The sequence below is a fragment of the Malaclemys terrapin genome, chromosome 5 (genome assembly GCF_027887155.1).
Source record: "Malaclemys terrapin pileata isolate rMalTer1 chromosome 5, rMalTer1.hap1, whole genome shotgun sequence".
NCBI lineage: Eukaryota > Metazoa > Chordata > Testudines > Emydidae > Malaclemys > Malaclemys terrapin.
In genome coordinates, this window is record NC_071509.1 from 57,176,508 (window position 1) to 57,197,684 (window position 21,177).

General features: G+C 45.7%; 1 protein-coding gene across 7 annotated transcripts in view; it reads left to right on the top strand.

Annotated features, from left to right (window-relative positions):
* Window positions 1-1,453: 1,453 nt before the first annotated feature.
* Window positions 1,454-21,177, top strand: part of MICU3 (mitochondrial calcium uptake family member 3) — a 125,069-nt gene continuing 105,345 nt past the window's right edge. For all 7 annotated transcript variants that reach the window (XM_054029579.1, XM_054029581.1, XM_054029582.1 and 4 more), the window contains exon 1: window positions 1,454-1,818. In XM_054029579.1, the coding sequence (XP_053885554.1) occupies window positions 1,471-1,818 (348 nt within the window). In that variant the 5' untranslated portion in view covers window positions 1,454-1,470. The remainder of the gene's footprint in view (window positions 1,819-21,177) is intronic.

The following is a 21,177-nucleotide window of genomic DNA, read 5'->3' on the forward strand; positions in this document are numbered from 1 at the left end:
CACTGCTTTTCCCTCATCCACAGAACCAGTTATCTCATCATTAAGATTATTAAATAACACATTTATTTATCTGCACCATAGCGTAGTCACAGATTCTGGCACAGTCTAGTGAAGTGACTGGAAAGACTCCCATTGCCTTCAGTGGGGTTTGGATTAGAACCACAGTCACTGAACGCTAAGTATTACTCCACAGCAACATGACACTTAATCTTGAGACCTAGGTCTGTTTAGGTGGCATGCCTTTCCCTACATAAACTTGCATGCAATCTATTAATAAAAATGCTCCTCCCTACCGTCCAAAATTATAACAAAATTTTGATTCTGTTGATTCTAACACTTGAGAACAATGAAGTCGAGTTAAATAAAAGATAAATTGAGTCATGTTTTTCTAAGTGATACTATGAATTATAATTACTGTAGTGCCCTCAGACATTTTGGAGTTTGTACAAGCTGAGAAGTACTTATTTTTGTATGAACTGTTGGATTACTGGTCTGATGAATATGGGTATAGTTCCATTCAAGTTAGTACAGTGTGGTAGCAGGAGGCTACTGACCTGAGTTTGAGAAACTTAAAACTCATGAGTGCCCAAAATCACTAGAATGGATTTCATTTTACATTTTCCTTGTTGGTCTCCAATTCATATACTGTCCAGGCTTAATCATGTTCTGCTTGTGGGCAGTTCACTAGATCAAACAACCCATGTAGTATGGCTATGCACAGTTCATAAAGAGATTATACAATGTGTGTTCATTTATTTTAAATAAGAATTATATCATGCTGGTGGAAGGTGGCAGATTGATGGCCAAGACTGAAGGCTTATTTATGTACAGAATGGGAAGTGGCACTCCAAGCTTGCCAAAATTGGCCCATCAAAGTGCCTTACATCTGCCCTAGATGGATTACTTGTTTGAATGATGGGAGTATTTCAGTGTACACATTAAATGCTCTGCTGCCAGCTGTGATGGTGGCTTTTGTAGTGTGGTCTCTTATCCACTCAGAACTACCTGCCTGAAAACACCAACATACTTCACTTAGGCCGTCAGATACACTACACTGTAAACCAGGTCGTTTTACAATCGCTGCAGAGGCATGCTCAGTGTTCAATGCTGGCTCTGAACTCCCCCAAACTTTGGGGGCGGCACGAGCAGGGGATGAGGTGATGGAGTAAGGCTTGAGGCAGAGGAGGGGGTTGGACGGGATAGATGGTAAGAGGGGGCAATGGTGAAGGGAGGGCAGGGGCTGGGAAGTGTAGGGGAAGGAGGTTGGAATGGACGGCTGGAGGGACAGAGGATTAGGAGAGGGGACGGGGGCGAGGCGGGGATGGGGTGCAGACTGCAGAGGGTGAGGAGAGACTGGGGAAGGGGTTGGAATGGAGAGAGTCTCGCCTTCCCCCGCCCCCCTCTCGCGAGCTTTCTGCCGGTTCGTCTCCCCCCGCTCGCTCTGCCCGTCATTCGGGCTGAGCTGCGGCCATGGCCGCCCTGCGGAGCCTCCTGCGGTGGCGCCTGCTGGGCCCCCCGCACTCCTGGTCCCTGCCCGGCGGGCCGGAGCTGGGCAGGTCCCTGGGGGCCGGCGCGGGGCAGGAGTCGGCGGGGCCGGGCCGGCGGGGGGAGCTGGGGATGGCGGCGGGGGCGGCCGGGGGGGCGCTCGCCTGTTACCTGGGCTACCGGCTCTATGAGCGCCGGACCGGGCGGCAGCCGGAGCCCCCCCGCCCCCGTGGGGCGCAGGCAGCCGCCGAGCGCCGACCCGCAGGAGCCGGAGAGCCCGGCCCGGCCCAGGGGCTGCTGCCCATCCCCGTAGCGGCGGCTGCCAAGGAGACGGTAGGTGTGTGATGCTGCTCTCTGACCGCCGGGCCGTGGCTCGGGGTCTGGTGCCTCCCTGCTCCCCGCCCTTGGGCGGCGGTGCCTTGTGCAGGTAAGGGGGGCGGAGGTCCCAGGCAGCCCTTGTCCAGCAGGTAGATGAGCAGAGGTGGTGCCCAGAGGCTTGGCACCTGTGTGTGGCGCGCCCCTAGGATTGTGCCCCGTGTAGATTGATGTAGGTGAGTCGGGCAGAATTTAGGGAAACAGTTTCAGGTCCAAAACTCGTGTCCATTGTACCTTAAAGGGATGCTGTCATGCTCACAACCGAACTTCTTGTTTGAGAACTTAACCCCGCAGGTGACTGACTGAAAGATTGGAGAGAGAAATAGTTTCCGCTCTGTCTTTTCAGTTTTCAGAGTAGCAGCTGCGTTAGTCTGTATCCGCAAAAAGAACAGGAGTACTTGTGGCACCTTAGAGACTAACAAATTTATTTGAGCATAAGCTTTCGTGGACTACGGCCCACTTCTTCGGATGCATATAGAGCTCCTCAATATTTATTCCACTCTATATGCATCCGAAGAAGTCGGCTGTAGTCCACGAAAGCTTATGCTCTAATAAATTTGTTAGTCTCTAAGGTGCCACAAGTACTCCTGTTCTTTTCAGTTTGAATATCTTGTGTATTTGACTACACTCCAAATGCTGTCAGTGTCACTTTCTCCTAAATGGGCCCATCTGCATGGGACAAGTGCTTGGACTTGCCCGGTCTGTCAGATCAGGCAGAAAGTTAAAATACAAAAACAGAAGTGTAAAAGATGTCAACAATCTTTTTTCCCGCCTGTACTGTGCAATACAGTTATTTAATAATAGATGACAAGAAGTACGCTATAACAACCACTCCCCAATTTTGGATTCACTATCAAACGGACAATTTACTTTTTTTCACAGTGTGAAACTATCGTTATTATATCAGATGTTTCATTCCATCCAGCTTGATTTAAAAAGTGTATTGTGCTACAAATGGAACTCCAGCTGATTGAAACACAGTTTTTGCATTGTTTGCTTATTAGTGTATTTAAAGCTATTAACTTTTTAATTCAATAATGTCTTCAGTTGGCAATTGAAAGATGTATCAAACTGCATAAGAAATTATAATCGTATACAGCTTTGTACATATAATTAGCACAATTGGTCATGTTTTGCAGATTAATGTGCTGGCTAACTGTACAGTAATAGAAAATAGGTGGGGAACTGAGGTACAGACTAAATGACTTGTCCCAGGTCTCTCAGGAAACTTGTGGCAGAGCAGGGAATTTAAGCTGGGTTTCCCAAAATATTTACTTATGAAATCCCGAATGTTAGATGCCCTATCACAGGGGTTCTCAACCTTTTTCTTTGTGAGTTCCCCGCAACGTTATAAAAACTCCACGAGCCACCTGCGACACAACAACTTTTTTCTTCATATAAAAGCCAGAGCCGGCATTAGGGAGTAGCGAGCAAGGCTATTTCCCAGGGCCCCACACCACAGGGGGCCCCTGCAAAGCTAAGTTGCTCAGGCTTCGACTTCAGCCCCAGGTGGCAGGGCTCAGGGCCCTGGACTTGAGCCCCACATGGTGGGGCTTTGGTTTTCTGCCCTGGGCCCCTGTAAATCTAACACTGGCCCTGTCTGGCGGACCCCCTGAAAATTGTTTGTGACCTAGCAGGAGGCCGCAAACCCCTGGTTGAGAACCACTACCCTATCATATCTAGAACTGGGGCATAGTGACATATTTAGTGCATAATGACATAAATGTTGATTATAGAATGATTTTATACCATAAGACTTATCAGAAAACATGGCACATTTTCACAAAGTTTTTTACTACTAACACTAGTGATTTGACACCAACAGTCTCTCCCCTAAGGAGCTTCCAGTCTTGTAGACAGAATGCACAGGGAAAATTAAAGTAGGAAAATTGCTTGGGGTTTTGTCTGCTTATAACCTAATTGCCACCTGAGGCTTGTCACCCTTCAATCACACCATTTAACCACCCTTCTTTACTCACCCTTTACCAAACTACTCTCTCCCAAGACATCCATGTAGCATACCAAACATCCACAACTACTGGTGTTGAAAGGAAAAAATATTAAGGGGGAGTGTGTATAGAAGGGCTAAAAGAGGGCAGAGTTAAAATTGCAGTATGTGATCTGTGATATATGGTAATTCTTATGATGGTTAGGTTTGTGTCTGTGTATGGAAGAATAATGGGTAGGTGCTGCTAGGTGACTTAACTTTCACTTCCTTGCTTTTGAGCGTTTGTATCAAGTATGCTTGCTACACATACTTAATTATGTTTTTTCTGTATTAATATATATTACACACTAAGCTATGGTAAAGGTTGCAAAGTGAAGCACTGAAAAGTTGGGAAATTCAAGAGTTAAGGTTGCCTGTGCAACTTAGTTCACTCCCCTTGTGCGTATATTTTGTGATTACATTGCTGCCCCCTCCCTAGGATCCCTGCCTCATTCATTGTGCAGACTGGATGATGCTCACTGAATGAGCAGTTATTCAATATTTTGTTTTCACTTTGAAAGTGTTCCCCTCTGCCTAAACTTTTTTAAAAGCTAACAAAAATTCTGTCATGATGACATATTGACACCCACATGGTTTATCAGCAGGGTTGGAATGTTTAGATCTACTACCACGGCTACTTGAATTAATAGAGAAACTGATGGCCATAGTAGGTTGACATTCTCCATGTGTCTCAGCCACTAGAGGGGGCTGAGACACATACTTAGGGTTTCACAATATTTACTAATAGAAAAGGAATGATGAGACTCAGAAATCTTGGATTCCATTCCAGGTTCTGGAGGGCAGTGTGCTCTACTGGTCACAGACAACCTCACAATTTGACCCCTTCTGCCCCTGTCTCTCCAGCCTGTTCCTGTCTTTCCTCCTCCTTCTCCAGATCCTCATTCCAGCCCCCGTACTCCATAGGAGTTTCCCAATCTTCCCTCCTTGGGCTTCCCTTCTTAGTTTTCCTTCCCAACTTATCTGCCCCAGCCTCTCTGACCAGCCAGTTCCAATCTCCCTGGTGCCAGCAGTTGGAGCACTGAAAGCACAGGAAACAGGGTGTCTCTTCTTTCAGTTTCAGTGTCCCATGTCCTTCAGGAGCCAGAAGAAGCAATTGCAGGGAAGTCTCTCTCAGTTCCTGCAGACCTGGGCTGGAGCATGCTTCGTTCAGATGGAGTCTTCTGAGAATTTAACTGACAAACAAGTCTTTCCTGAGCACGTACGACTTGATTTTTCAAAGGTCGTAACTTGATCAGTTTTTCATAGGAACAGGAAAAGGTTGACACTACGGTGACTCCCTCTTCCAAACTTCAAGTTTGTGCGCCAAAGCATGGAGTTACTAGAGCATTTCAACAAAGGAGTTGGGAGATTTTTAACATGGGCAAAACAATTAGTTATTTCCCAAAGTGGGATTGGAAAAAAAATTGAGTGATTCTTTGCTGCAACTTTCTTAAAAGATACATACCACACACACCACCTCAGCTTGAGGCCTTTGCCTGCAATGGAAAATTTCAGCCTGAAAGGTTAAAGCTTGTTTTAATTGTTTGAAACTTTACCAAAGTCCTATCATGGAAAGTGTTGGAAAACCTTAACTATACGCATCATTACCAGCTCTGCTTATGATACTGTATATAGGCTTATTTTCATTATAAAGCTGGTTGGACTAGTGTTGAGTAGTGACCATTGTTTCTTTGTGGACAGCTGTAAACCTTCAGTCTTTGAGTAACTTGATTCCATCCAGTGTAGGGGTTATGAGGTATTAGAAACATTGGAGAAGAAGGTTTCTCCAATGTGACTGGCTGCGTTATGATCCTTGTATACTAACGTTTTGAGAGCTTGATAGAATTTCATAATGTGATGCAGTTATTGGACTGAGAAGAAAAATATACTTTGTAAAGTTTCTAGGATGGAGATCTCTCTATTTTAGGTACTTTTATGGCCCACATTACTGTAATATCTGAGCTCCACACAATTTCTACTGTACCTGTGATGTAGGAGAAAATTATTCCCATTTTTACAGGAGGGAACTGAGGCACAGACTAAATGACTTGCTAAAGGTCTCTTAGGAAACTTGTGGCAAGGCAGGGAATTGAAGCTGGGTCTCTCAAGCCCCAGACTAATGCACCAACTACTGGACCCTTCCTCACTGAGATGAGTATTCCTCTTAATTAAGCTATACAAATATGGTAGCAAACCATCAGTATACCTCTAAGATGTAACACCTGGGATAAAATAGCATTCTTATATTATTACTGTAGTACACAAACATGATACTGTGTACGAGTTAAGCTTGCTATATGCATGACATACCTACCACAAAAGCAAGGAAGTAGAAAAACTAAGGCAGCTGCTTCAGAGAGGATCCTGAACTGGCTGAACAGTTTCACAAAGCTCTTGGCCTTCCATGAACCAACAGCTACTACTTTGATCCTGTTTATCAGTAAACCCATGGTCTGGGCTGCCTAGGGTGATCCAGCTTCCTCTGTGTGATTGGCAGAGAGTAAATAATAATGAGAGCAGGGCAGTCTGTCATCTGAAAATTTTTATCAGGAATGACTTAATTTACCTCCAGATGATTGATGAAAATATTGGGCCTAAAACTGATCCCTGCAAAACCCCACTAGAAACTCCCCCCACCATTTGATTATTTTCCCCATTGGTGACTACTTTGTACAATTTATCAGTTAGCCAGTTCTTAATACATTTAGCATATGATCTGTTGATGTTGTATAGTGCTAGTTTTTAAATCAAAATGTCATGTGGTACTACAAAAGTCTACTTCTATGCAGTCACCTTTAATCAACCAAACTTGTAATCTCAAGAAAAAAAAAGTTTGTTTGACAAGACCTATTGTCAGTAAAACCATATTGACTGGCACTAATTCTATATTAATCCTTCAATTCTTTATTGATTGAATCCTGTATCTGTTTTCCCATTATTTTGCCTGGGACTGATGTCAGACCAACCACCTATAGTTACCTATGCTTCCCACTTCCCCTTTTTGAATATTGGCACCATATTAGCAGTCTCCCAGTCTTCTGGAACTTTCCAGTATTGTAAGAGTTATTAAAAATTAACATAATGGGCCAGAGTTCCTCCAGCAACTGTTTTTTAGGAATCTTGGGTGCCAGTTATTTGGGCTTCTGAATTAAAAATGTTTATCACTAATAGATGCTGTTTAATGTCTTTGTTAGTGGACTAGAAAGCAGTTCATCCTTCTGTGATACGAGTCTGTCATTGTCATTCTTTCCAAATACAGAACAGAGATACTTATTTAAACTCTTCTGCCTTTTCTGCATTGTTATTAACAAATTACTGTCTCCATCTAGTAATGGGCCTATGCCATTGTTTTTGTTTCTGATATACTTAAAAAACAAACTTGTCCTTAGCCCTGCTAGCCATGGATTTTTTTTTTTTTTATTATATAAAGCTTCTAATTGATACTGTTTGCCATCTACTTCAAAAGGAAAAAAGGTTAAATTTATAATTGCTGCCTACACTTCCCTTAGTAACCAGATTGGGATTTTTAAACTAAATTATCCTCTTTTGCAATTGTGGATTTTTGGCTATCGAACTCTTAAAACAATTGCCAAATTTCATTCGCATTTGTGTGTCTAAATTCTTCATAAATTTTCCTCAACTGAAGCACTAAGTGTATATCCTGTGGTTGGGACAGCCCTCCGTTTGCGCATATAGAATGTAATTGGATCATGTTCACTGGTTCCTAGGCAACCAGCAACTTCTAGTCTAGTGGGAACTCCATCTTTATCTATGATAATGAGGTCCAAAATAGTTCTATAATTTTTAGAAATTTTACTGCTTGCTATCTGAGACCTCCAGCATATTTCTCCCAAATTGAAGTGCTCCATGATGACACATTTTTTCAAATTTCCATACATGTGTTCTGGAAATTAAATATAAGTGTTTGCTTTTCTGAAGTGTTTTTAAGAGAACCAATTGTCACTAAATGCTTATTTCAATACAAATTTTAGAAACAGAGCTGTCTAAAAACTCCTTGACAAAGCACAGGAACAAATCTGTCCTCGCTTACAGACAACCCCCCAACCTAAAGCAAATACTCACAAGCAACCACACATCACTGAACAAAAACACTGACCCAGGAACCTATCCTTGTAACAAAGCCCGATGCCAACTCTGTCCACATATCTATTCAAGTGACATCATCATCATCATAGGACCTAATCCTATCAGCCACACCATCAGGGGCTCATTCACCTGCACATCTACCAATGTGATATATGCCATCATGTGCCAGCAATGCCCCTCTGCCATGTACATTGGCCAAACCAGACAGTCTCTCCGCAAAAGAATTAATGGACACAAATCTGACATCAGGAATCATAATACTCAAAAACCAGTGGGAGAACACTTTAACCTGTCTGGTCATTCAATGACAGACCTGCGGGTGGCTATCTTACAACAGAAAAACTTCAAAAACAGAGAGACTGCTGAGCTGGAATTGATATGCAAACTAGATACAATCAATTTAGGATTAAATAAGGACTGGGAATGGCTGAGCCATTACAAACATTGAATCCATCTCCCCTTATAAGTATTCTCACACTTCTTATCAAACTGTCTGTACTGGGCTAGCTTGATTATCACTTCAAAAGTGTCCCCCTCTCCCCCCACATACTTAATTGGCCTCTCAGAGTTGGTAAGACAACTCCCACCTGTTCATGCTCTCTGTATGTGTGTATATATATATGTTCCATTCTATGCATCCAAAGAAGTGGGCTGTAGCCCACGAAAGCTTATGCTCTAATAAATTTGTTAGTCTCTAAGGTGCCACAAGTACTCCTGTTCTTTTTTCTAGAATTGGAGTGTCTCACCTGAGAGAGACCTGATGTTGGTCCCAGAGAATAACTCTGGGAACTAACTATAAAAACCTTCCAGTTGATCTTTATTGCTATGACATACCCTATTATTAGGGATAGAAATATTCTAGTTATGCTTTACTGAGGTATTTAAAAACAAAGACCACTGTTTTCTTTCAGCATCTGAGGGCTGTGTTTTATATTTACTAAACTTTTAGAGTTATCTTCATCCTATTCAGAGGATAAGTGTATAGGAAACATTAGTGTGTTAAGATGGCTTCACTGTATTCAGTAACTGCATTGATTTTTTTTCCCCCTTATGCTTCTAAGATGTGATTTGTACTTTCACATTCCCATAAGTCTATTTGAAAATAGCTTTTCAGTTGTTTCTTTAAGACAAGTCTACCCATGCTTACTTAGTGTGGCTCTCTCTAGTGGCTGGACACACAGGCTTATAAGCTAGCTACAATCTTTGAGCTAACAGAGGTGATTCTTTTAGCACAGGCAGTAGTGACTCAGGCATTTAGATCCAGAAGTCCTGAATTCAGTCCCTGCCACTGACCCATCTGGGGCATCAAATTAAATATGAATCAAACCTTACATAGGCACAGCGGAAAATCTTAAGACTCCTCATTCAATAAACCAATTTTATCAGGCTTTTAACTTGCCTGTATGTTTCACAAGACGACAAAATTTTATAGTTTGCATCCAATAGATATTTCTTGGTGTCCTTTTAGTTTCAGTACAAGCTTGCATATTCTTCATGTATGTGTCACTATGGATCCCCCTGTAGGCACCAATGTACCTTCTGCACACAAGATCATATTTATTTATTTCACTGGTCTACAATTTGAGAAGTCGTCTGCTTCAGAGATAAAGTGTTATTTATGTATTTTGATGTGCTGAATTCAAATATGACAATTAACAACTGATTGGCTACTGTTTAAGATATTTAAGTTTACATTTGATATCTGTGTATATTGTATAGATAAAGTTTTAATCATAAATTGTAAACCTAGGTCTCCATGTGTTTATGGTTGCTTTACATGATAATATTTCACCTGTCCTGTTTATGTAACGCTTTACATGATAATATTTCTCCTGTCCTGTTTATGTAACACTTTACAAATCAGCAAAAGGGTTATATAAATAAAAATTATGAAACAAGAGGCAAAAAATTATGTACATAGTTTAGTCCTATTCAGTGTCTACTTGGCGCTTCTTGGCTTGTCTCTTGTATTCATTAAATGGAGCATCTCTTGTCACTGTCCAGCAATAGTCTGCAAGCATTGATGGGCTCCATTTGCCCTGATAGCATTTCTCCATTGTTGCAATGTCCTTGCTGTGCTCATCGCTCACTGCTCCGCAGTTCGGTGGAAAAAAAATCTCTAGATGAGTGCAAAAATATGTATCTTTAGTGACATGTTGCAACCAAGGCTTTTGTATGCTTTGAGGAGGTTTTCCACCAACAACCTGTAGTTGTCTGCCTTAGTGGCAATAAATTTTTTCGGAAACAACAACTGGAAGGCTTTCCATGCCCTCTTTTCCTTGCCACGCAGTGCATGGTCAAATGCATCATCTCGAAGAAGTTCACGAATCTGAGGACCAACAAAGACACCTTCCTTTATCTTAGCTTCACTTAACCTTGGAAATTTTCCACGGAGGTACTTGAAAGCTGCTTGTGTTTTGTCAATGGCCTTGACAAAGTTCTTCATCAGACCCAGCTTGATGTGTAAGGGTGGTAACAAAATCTTCCTTGATTCAACAAGGGGTGGATGCTGAACACTTTTCCTCCCAGGCTCCAATGACTGTCGGAGTGGCCAATCTTTCTTGATGTAGTGGGAATCTCTTGCACGACTATCCCATTTGCAGAGAAAACTGTGTATCCAGTCTGCAGACCAAGCAAGAGCAACAACCTTCAAATCGCCACAAAGCTGCCACTGATGTTGGTCATAGTTTATGCACCTCAAAAGTTATTTCATGTTGTCATAGGTTTCCTTCATATGGACTGCATGACCAACTGGAATTGATGGCAAAACATTGCCATTATGCAGTAAAACAGCTTTAAGACTAGTCTTCAATGAATCAGTGAACAGTCTTCACTCATTTGGATCGTGAACAATGTTGAGGGCTGCCATCACACCATCGATGTTGTTGCAGACTACAAGATCACCTTCCATGAAGAAGAATGGGACAAGATCCTTTTGACGGTCACGGAACATGGAAACCCTAACATCACCTGCCAGGAGATTCCACTGCTGTAGTGTGGAGCCCAACAGCTCTGCCTTACTCTTGGGTAGTTCCAAATCCCTGACAAGGTCATTCAGTTCACCTTGTGTTATGAGGTGTGGTTCAGAGGAGGAGGATGGGAGAAAATGTGGGTCCTGTGACATTGATTGTTCAGGACCAGAAGTTTCAGCCTCTTCCTCGTCTGACTCAAGTAAGAATGATTCTGGTGCATTAGGAACCGGCAGCCCTTCTCTGTGGGGTACTGGGCGTATAGCTGATGGAATGTTTGGATAATGCACAGTCCACTTTCTTCTTTGACACACCTTTCCCAACTGGAGGCACCATGCAGAAGTAACAATTGCTGCTATGATCTGTTGCCTCTCTCCAAATCATTGGCACTGCAAAAGGCATAGATTTCCTTTTTCTGTTCAACCACTGGCGAAGATTTGTTGCACAAGTGTTGCAGCATATGTGTGGGGCCCACCTCTTCTCCTGTTCTCCAATTTTGCAGCCAAAATAAAGGTGATAGGCTTTCTTAACCATAGTGGTTATACTGTGCTTTTGTGATGCAAAAGTCACTTCACCACAAACATAGCAGAAGTTATCTGCACTGTTCACACAAGTACGAGGCATCTCTGCTCACTTTGGCTAAACAGAAATGTGTCCCTTTGCAAAAATCAAACACTGACAAATAAGAGAGCACGACACTGTATGATTTCTAGAGCGGATATAGGGCAATTTGTTCAGCAGAGTGATGTAAGTTTCGTTATGATTGCATCATCCATGACTTCTAGGAACAACATGATGCAATTCATATCATGTATGACGCAATACCAGCTTCAGATTGCGTCATTCATTGTTTTGCCTAAAAAGCAAGTTCTGTCCAAACCCAGTCAGATTTATTCATAGATCCAGTCAAAGATGTATTTTAGTCATTTCTGGTTTAAATTGAGATCCCTTCCCTTTATAACTCACTTATCCTCTGCCATTCCCAAGTCAAGGGTCGTATATACTGACCCAATAGCATATCTTGAAAACTAGAGCCAATGAACAATTTTAAGCATCATTTTCGTTCTCAGTGACCCAGAATTAGTAAAGTTTGACTACATTTATTTCAGAAGCATTTTGGCTGTAGAGCAGTGTTTTTATAGCAGTGTCCATTGGGACCACTCTTGTGCCTCCTTGTGCTCCTGTGTGAGGGCATAAAGAGCATTGTGCCTGTGACCCTCCCTTAGTTCCCTTTTGCTGCTTGTGGCAGCAAGATGGTACCAATGAATGTCTGACCTGTTAATTCTTAGGCTAAACTTCTTTAGAAGTACTTCCAATCTACAATATTTGACTACTGGGAACTACCTGACCCATATAGAACACACTGTACTGTGTAGACCTCTCTGTACATCCTGTCCCCTGTACAGGGCTCCTTAACATGGTGACATTGAAACCTGCATGCTTCAAGCCCTGTTCATCCTGCACTGGACTAATCCCTTTTCAGGATGGATACAGTAGGTGTCTTACGCTTAGGGAAATCACATATTCCAAGCAGATACTCATTGTGCTTGTTTGTCTTTGCTAAAAGAGTTGCAAAAGCAAGGCTGAACTCCTTCTTGAAAGTCCATGAAGGTCTCAGACACGGAGGAAACTAGCTCCAGAATCCTGCTGGTGGATAAGCCAGTATCCTCCAACATCCTCTTGAGCAGACAGGCAATGCCTAAGACTAGCATGGAGAAGATGGCACCAAGGAAAGATCTGGCACTGACATGCCTAGAGGATCTCAACACTAAAGCTGACACCAACACCTCCAGTATCAAAGTGAAGTACCTAGACAGATTGCTCTGAGTGTAGAGGCAGAAACTCAAGAAGAAGCTCACTAGTCTCCTGTAGTGGGGAGGTTACCCGGTCCTGCCCTTTGGGGCTTAAAACAGCCCAGGAGAGGGCTGTGGCTGGGGCAAGGACAAGGGCAAGGAGCCTGGGCTGATTAGGGAAGGTAGGCTCAGCTGTGGCCAAGCCCCAATGAAGCCCAGCTGGCCCCTATAAGAGGCAGTGAGCCAGGAGCCCACTCAGTCTGCCTCTGCCTGTAGAGGGAGAAAGGCCTGGCTGCAAGGTGCCAAGCAAGGAACCTAGATTGGAGCAGGGCTGGGGAAGGGCCAGAGGAGCTGGGAGCTCTGGCCTAGGAAAGCCCCAGGCTGCAGGCCTGGTAAGGCCTATTAGGTACTGGGTTTCAGGGGGCAGCCTATGGGTAGGCAAAGGCAGCAGTTCCAAACCCCTTTACCTATGATGAGTGGCTGATACTGCAGTCTGCCCCAGTGAACTGGGGCTAGATGGAGACTGGGCAGTAGCCAAGACTGAGGCGAAGTGGGGATAGTGGGTGAGGGTTCACGTGGGAGGGGGAAGACCCAGAACTGTGGAGGTACTGCCAGGGGGCAGTACCCAGAGAAAGGGGCACCAGGGAGGTACATGGGGCCAGTGGCAAGGCAGATCACTGGCCTGCAGAGGGCGCTCCAAGGCTGGGAGACCTAATTCCGAGGACAACCAGCAGGAGGTGCCGGAGGGGTCAGTCCCACCCTGTTATATTTCCCATTTAAAAAAAAAAAAATACTGCAAAGTCTCTGGACAGACGTTCATCAAGCCCTGCACAATGTCAAGGGCTGGGGTTAAGGAGCACTTCTTAAGATAGCAGTCTCTGCTGGCACCAGCCAAGTCTGGCAACCGTGATGACCATGTGCAGAGCATCATGGCTGTAGCCCAAAAGAGTTGCAGGCCATAACTGAGGGCTCAGAGGTGTTTAAGTGGATAGAAAATGTTCTGTGCTTCATGAAAGACTCAAACTACCCTTCATACACCCCTGCTCTGTACTAGAAGCCAGACAGTCCTCAGCCCCAGCTGAAACAACGCATATGGTGGTCTGCGTTGGCAAAGCATGTCAAGAAGCATCCAAGACACAACAGGGGCACCAGCCTTCCTCTTCCTCAGAGGAGCACCCTGCTCCTATAACACATGAGTAAGGTGAAGTATCAGAGGGGTAGCCGTGTTAGTCTCAATCTGTAAAAAGCAACAGAGGGTCCTGTGGCACCTTTGAGACTAACAGAAGTACTGGGAGCATAAGCTTTCGTGGGTAAGAACCTCACTTCTTCAGATGCAAGTAATGGAAATCTCCAGAGGCAGGTATAAATCAGTGTGGAGATAATGAGGTTAGTTCAATCAGGGAGGGTGAGGTGCTCTGCTAGCAGTTGAGCTGTGAACACCAAGGGAGGAGAAACTGTTTCTGTTAGCAGTATTTTTAGTAAAAGTCAGGGACCGGTTGTGGGCAATAAGCAAAAATTCACAGAAGCCTGCAACCAGTCCCTGACTTACTAAAAACACCCTGGGGTGGCTGCTCCAGCCTCATTGCTGCTCCTGCAGCAGGGCTGACTGCTACTGCTCCAGCCCCAAAGGGGCTGACCTAACCCCAGCTGCTGTTTGGGCTGGCCACTGGTCAGCTGTTTGGGCAGGTCCAGAAAGTCATGGAATCTTTAACCTCCATGATGGAATTGTAGTCTTACACATGAGCAGATTTGATGAGATAGTTGAGAGCCACATCAAACCTAATTGAGAGAGCACAATTTTTGGAAACTGCCTCATCCCATCCCAGCAAGCAGAGTCTGCCAGGACGTGAGTCAGATAGGTGTGTGTGTGGGGGGGGAGGGCAGACTCACCCTGCAGTGCCTCCTGCTGGTCTCAGGGAATTAGCTCTATTTCCAGCCCAGAGCACCCGCTGCAGGCCAGTGATCCGCCTTGTCACTGGCCCCATGTCCCTTCCCAGACCCCAGTGCCCCTTGCTCTGGGTGCTGCCCCCCCAGTAGTACCCACACATGCTGGGTCTCCCCTCCCAGGGGACTCCTCACCCATTAACCCCACCTTGCCTCAGTGTAAGGCTACTGCCAGTCACCAGCTAGCCCCACTCCATGGGGCAAACTGCAGTATCAGCCACTCATCACAGGCAAGGTTGGGTTTGGACCTGCTGCCTTTGCCTACCCCTGGGCTACCCTCTGCAACCCCCAGTACCTGTTGGCCCACAGCCTGGACTTTCCAGGCTGGAGCTCCTCTGCCTTTCCCCAGCCCTGTTCCATTCAGATACCCTGTCTCAAGCTCCCTGCAGCCAGGCCCTTCTCTCTCTGAATGCAGAGAGTGAGTGTCTCACTGCTCCTGGCTCAAGCCTTTATAGGGCCAGCTGGGCTCTGATTGGGACGTGGCCCAGCTGCAGCTGCTTCCCCAATCAGCCGGGGTTTTGCCCCTTTCCACAGCCCCAGCCCTCTGCAGGGCTTTTTCAACCCCTTCAGGGCTGGAGCGGCTGTTCACCTCACTACAGGTGGGTATACCCCTGGAGGAGGGAGGGCAGGGCCTGAAGTGCCTCCACACTCAGGTCCATGTCTTCCGCCTCCAGGCCCTGCAGAGGCTCCTTTATGGTGCAGGTAGTCCGGCGTGGAGCGTATTGGCGCACGCCTTCCTGCGCCGCTTCCGAGGGCTCCGATACGACCGGCAGCTCTTTTATCTCGTTCCGAGAGGTCTTCCGCGAGACCTCTCCGGGCTGCCGGTATTCTACCAGGACCTCCTCCGGACCTGGAAACTGTTCTCAGCGACCAGGTCCGTGGCGGCCACCGAGGGGGCAGATCTCCTCGTGGAGCCCCTGCTACACAATCCCCAGCTTCGTGTGCAGGTGGCGGAGTCCCCCGCGGTGCGCCAGAGGTTGGTCCTGGCAGAAGTCACTAGAGTCGGAGACCTCCTGGACTACGACCGGGGAGACTGGCTGGATCCCCTGACGCTCGCTCGGCGCATGGGGCTCTCCAGGCCTTGTACTCCCCAGCGCGTACTTCAGGAGGTGAGGGCCGCTTTGCCGCCCGCTGCTCGGGTTTGCCTCGACCGGATCCTGCATGAGGGCACGCCCCGCCCACCCTCCACCCCTGGCCCTCCGGACCTTTTCATTGAGCCCCTGCCCCGTGGACCCAACCGGCCCCCCCGCCCCTTCTCCGTGAGCCGGCTGCACGACTTGCAGCCGGTTCGTTTCCTGACCGCGCCAAGGAAACATCTCTACACGCTTGTGCTCCACACTCTTCACTTCCTCACCCTCGTGTCACGCTCCGATACAAAGTGGCGGGACCTTCTGCCAGCTGTCGAGGGTGAGAAGCCCCGGTGGGCCAGCCTTTATTCCACTCTGGTCCCGAGGCCCGCCGGGGATCTCAGCTGGCGGCTCCTTCATGGGGCCGTGAGCACGGGCGTGTACTTGGCGCGGTTTACCCCTGTCCTGGACACCTGTCCTTTCTGCGGCGTGAGGGAGACCCTGGCTCACGTTTACTTAGAGTGTGCCAGGTTGCAGCCCCTACACCGACTCCTCACCGACATTATGTTACGTTTTTGGTTACACTTTTCCCCTCACCTTCTCATTTATGCACTCCCTATCCGTGGCCCCACAAAGTCACGGGACCTCCTGGTCAACTTCCTCTTGGCACTGGCTAAACAGGCCATCTATAAAACCAGGGAGAGGAGGTTGGCCGATGGAGGTGCCTGTGACTGTGGGGCCTGTTTCCGATCCTCTATCCGTTCACGTATCCGGGCAGAGTTCCTCTGGGCGGCGTCCACTGGCTCCCTTGACACCTTTGAGGAGCAGTGGGCGCTGTCCGGGGTTCTCTGCTCGGTGTCCCCGTCTGGTTCTCTTCTTTTGACCCTTTGACCACACTCCTGTCCCTGTTTTTACATTAGTTGTCCCCCGTAATTATTTGAGTTCCAGGTCCTATGGATCCTCCCCTTAGGCTGGGGGGAGATCCTTTAGCAGGGGGCGGGCTTACGCCCGCCCACTTCCCGGAACCCAATAGGTACAGGTGGGTATACATTTAATTCCACTCTTTACCCCTTTCCCTCTTCAGGGACCTATCTTATGAGAGCCCACCAAAACCAGAAGTGGCTTCATTGCTTCATCCAGGAGTCATAGAGCAGGTCCCAAAATAGTTCAAGGGAAGAGGCTTCTCCTAGTATTTCCTCATTCTATAGAAGAAAGGGGTCTTTGTCCAGTACTCAACCTGAGAAGACTCAACATATTACATACCATCCTGAACATTTGCCTCTGTCATTCTATCTCTCCCGCTCAAGACTGGCTTGTGACTCTTGACTTACAGGATATATACTTCCACATTTCAATCCACCTGGCCCATAGGAAGTACCTAAGACTATCAGTGGGGCCTAATTATTACCAATAATGGTTCTTCCCTTCAGAGCATCCCCAGCACCAAAATGCCTGGCAGTAGTTGCAACCAGGGCCGGTGCAACCTATTAGGCGACCTAGGCGGTCGCCTAGGACACTAGCATTTGGGGGGTGGCATTTTCTTCGGCGGCGACCACAGCAGCCGGATCTTCCGCCGCCCCGGTCGTCGTCGGCATTTAGGCGGAGGGAGCTGGGGCAGGGGGACGCGGGGAGGGCCGCCTGCAGCAAGTAAGGAATGGTGGTGGCATGCAGGGGAACTCCCTGCCCCAGCTCACCTCTGCTCCACCTCCTCCCCGGAGCATGCCATCCCGCTCTGCTTCTCTCCCTCCCAGGCTTGCGGCGCCAAACAGCTGATTGGCGCCGCAAGCCTGGGAGGCGGGAGAAGTGGAGCAGTGACGGTGTGCTTAGGGAGGAGGCGGAGCAGAGGTGAGCTGGGGTGGGGAGCTGCCGCATGGCTGCCCCAAGGGGGGGGAGAAGCTGCTGTGGGGGAGGTGCCTCAGGGTGGTGGGGGTGGGGAACTGCCACAGGGCTCGGGGAGGGGGTGGAGCAGAGGTGAGCTGGGGTGGGGAGCTGCCACACGGCTCTCCAAGCCGGGGTGGGTGGGGAGCTGCTGCGGGGGGGAGGCGCCTGGGAGGGGGAGAAGCTGCCGCAGAGCTCGGGGAGGGCGCAAAGTGGAAGTTTCGCCTAGGTGCGAAACATCCTTGCACCGGCCCTGGTTGCAACACGCTTTAAGAAGACAGGGAATCCACATCTGCTTGTACCTGGATGACTGGCTGATCTGTTCTGACCTGATCCTGGAGACCGTCAGCCTTGGAATATATCCTTTACCTGTTCTCTCAGCTAAGATTCCTTGTGAACTGAGAAACCATCTCTTAGACTACTCACAAGAGCTGTGACTCCAGATCAGCAAAGACCTATGTGCCAGAGGACAGGTTCAGATTTCTGCAGTGAGTGGCATATGAAGATGAGGGTGTGCATGTGTAGAACTCTTAGGCCACCTGTCAGGTGCACACACGTGACACTGCTGCCAGACTTCACCTGTGGCCTTTACTGTTGCGGCTGAGGTATGCATATTTCCTCACCCAGACATCATGTAAATAGCAGGATCATGGTTCCACCTCAAGTCCTCTGAGAACTTGATTGGTGGGTAGGCCCAGTATATATGCGGGGCTGGAGGAATTCGTGTCATTCTTGGTCCCCTTCTTGATGATGGCTTTTATATGGACACACATGGGACAGGCTGAGCTGCCTACCTGAACCATCTGCAAATACGAGGCATGTAGTCTCAAGACTGAAATTACACATGAACATCCTGCAGCTGAGGGCTGTCAGAATGGGCTGCATGCACAGCACAGCTGGATACTAGTTTTAAAAACAAAACAAAAATCCCCTGGTCTCAGCACGAGGCCTATGTGCACCTATAGTGGGAATCATACTGACTACAACATCTCGAAGAACCTTTGTATGGTAAGTAACAGTTCTATGAGGCCTTTTACTTGAAAGCAAAGAGGACTGTCCAGTTCTGTAAGGAATGTCAGGAAATACAAAAATTAGGGTTTTCATAACATTAACTTGCCTCTATAGCACACACACAAGATCTTTTGATTACTAAGTAGGCTATTAATACATACCTCAGACTGTGTGTGTGTGTGTGTGTATAGTATGTGCAATGTGGGCAAGTTAACAATAGAAACTTAACTCTTGTGTGTCTAGTGTTTTAAACGTGTAGTCTTAATATTGTATTATTGTAGCTTTGTACTAAATTGTATAATATATTAATATCACAAGTAACTTCTTAAACAGGTAATGTAAAACACTTATAGAAGCATAATAAAGAATACATTTTGAGAACGCTGGCATTTGAGAATTCCAGATTCCAAACCATTCTGCTCCTAGCACATCTACATAGCGCTAAACCTTTTTTCATAATCAATATTAATGATGGAATATTGGTAACTTATACATCTAGATAGCTGAAAAATAAAAACAGAATCATTAACCATCAAAAGTTTAATGTAAAATGTTAGTGCTAATGTTACTATTTTGGAATACTGTAGTTATGTTATAGTTAAACTTTATCGTAAGGATTCCCTGAAAAGTCTTATTCAAACCAGTCATTCTACACAATATTTTAAATACATTCCATCTTGCAATGCTTGTAAATGTTTTCACATAATATCCTTGTCTCACATTTTAAGAGAGATCAGTTAGGAGTGTTGGCTGTACTACTTCTAAGCACTCTCTACTAGAAATAGAACTTTGCCAAGCATCAAAACTGTTTTGTCTACTTTGGGGTTTTCCCACGCAGAGAATTTGATGTTTAACCTGTTGGCCACCCACCATGAAAATAAAATTTATACTGCTTTTATCTACTTGGAAGCATATTAAATAAGCCTGAAGCCAAATATAAATGAAGGAAGCTGAGTACAGAATTTCTTTGAAAACCTTTTTATTTTAATGATTTGTATAGAACCTCATTGATTTGAGACAGGTTACTTTGTAAGAAGAAATGCAGTGAAATCTGCTCATTTAAAACATAATTGTTAAAAGATTAAACTAATACATATTTGACTGCTAGGAAAAGATATTTCCTAGTAGTAAATAGTGGCGTCTTTAGGTGAAATCCAATGCTAGTCTTCTTTCTTTGTGTCATTTAGAAAAAGCCAAAGTAATACTTATGTGATCTGGAGCATAGCAAAGTCTTCTCTCTTACGTGGAGATGGCTTATGATAGGGCAATTTTTTCTTGCCTTATATAGCCTGTAGACTATTTCACATCATTTGTTGATGCTTTGAGGTGGTGAAAGGCAATGTATTGTTCTGAATTTAGATAACTTATATAATTAGTTCAGGTTACCTTTCTAGAGCATTATCAGCTTGTAGGCATCAGTTTTCCTAATTTTCAAGCAGCAAATCCTTTATTTGGCATTAACCTTGTCTCCATGGGAAAACCAGCTCTTTTGCCAGAGTGAAACTTTTGAATTACTGACCTAAAGTAACATGAGACAAACACTTGGCAGTGAACCTGTCCTTTGTGGTGTTTATAGGAATGCCTTATTTTCATTAAAATTGAGCCATAGCCTTGTAAGTACTGCTTTCAAATATATTAAGAGTTCACAGAAACTGCAGCAGTTTAATTTTTTTATGCCATTGTGCAAAATGGGATCCTGGCGTTAGGACATTTTATGGAGGTGCAAAGATATTTTACTCTGCCACCTGGGTAGCTACACCAGGTAGCTCTCACTATAAACAGAGCTATAAACAGCTGAGCAGATTTCTGAGATTAGATAGGTAGTAGGATGGATATGAAGTACTAAAGTGAGAAGCCTGGGATTAAACAAGTCTCCGGGGAAGTTTGGATGATATATGCTGAACTCTTGGTGAGTACAGGTGTTTCAGGGCTTTGCGACTTGCTATTATGTCCACTGTGGAATAACAGAGATGAACTCTGTGACGGGTTGGATCACAGAGACCCCCTTGGGACTGTCACTTGATATGCTGAGACTACCTCTGAGCCCGTTTTCCCTGTTATCTTGGGACTTCAGTACCCAGTCTTGTTGAGCCAGACATGCTAGCCTGCTGCAAACATAGACCCAGTGTGAACCATGTCCCCCGAAAGCTGCAAACTTAACTGAAAACAGCTTAAGAAGTGCTCCTGTCTCTAGCACCCAGCTACCCAGTTCCCAATGGGATCCAAACCCCAAATGAATCAGTTTTACTCTGTATAAAGCTTATACAGGGTAAACTCAAATTGTCCATCTGTTTGCTCCCCCAGATATTAATTACTACTCTGGGTTCATGAATAAGCAAAATGTGATTTTATTAAATATAAAAAGTAGGATTTAAGTGGTTCCAACTAATAACAGACAGAACAAAGTAAGTTACCAAGCAAAATAAGTCCTTTTTCCAGTTCAGGTGGTAGCTAGGGGATTTCTCATGACTGCAGCCCCTTTGTTCTGTTCCACCCCCTTATATAGCTTTGGCACAAGGCAGGAATCTTTTGTCTTTCTGGGTCCCCAGCCCTCCTTCTAA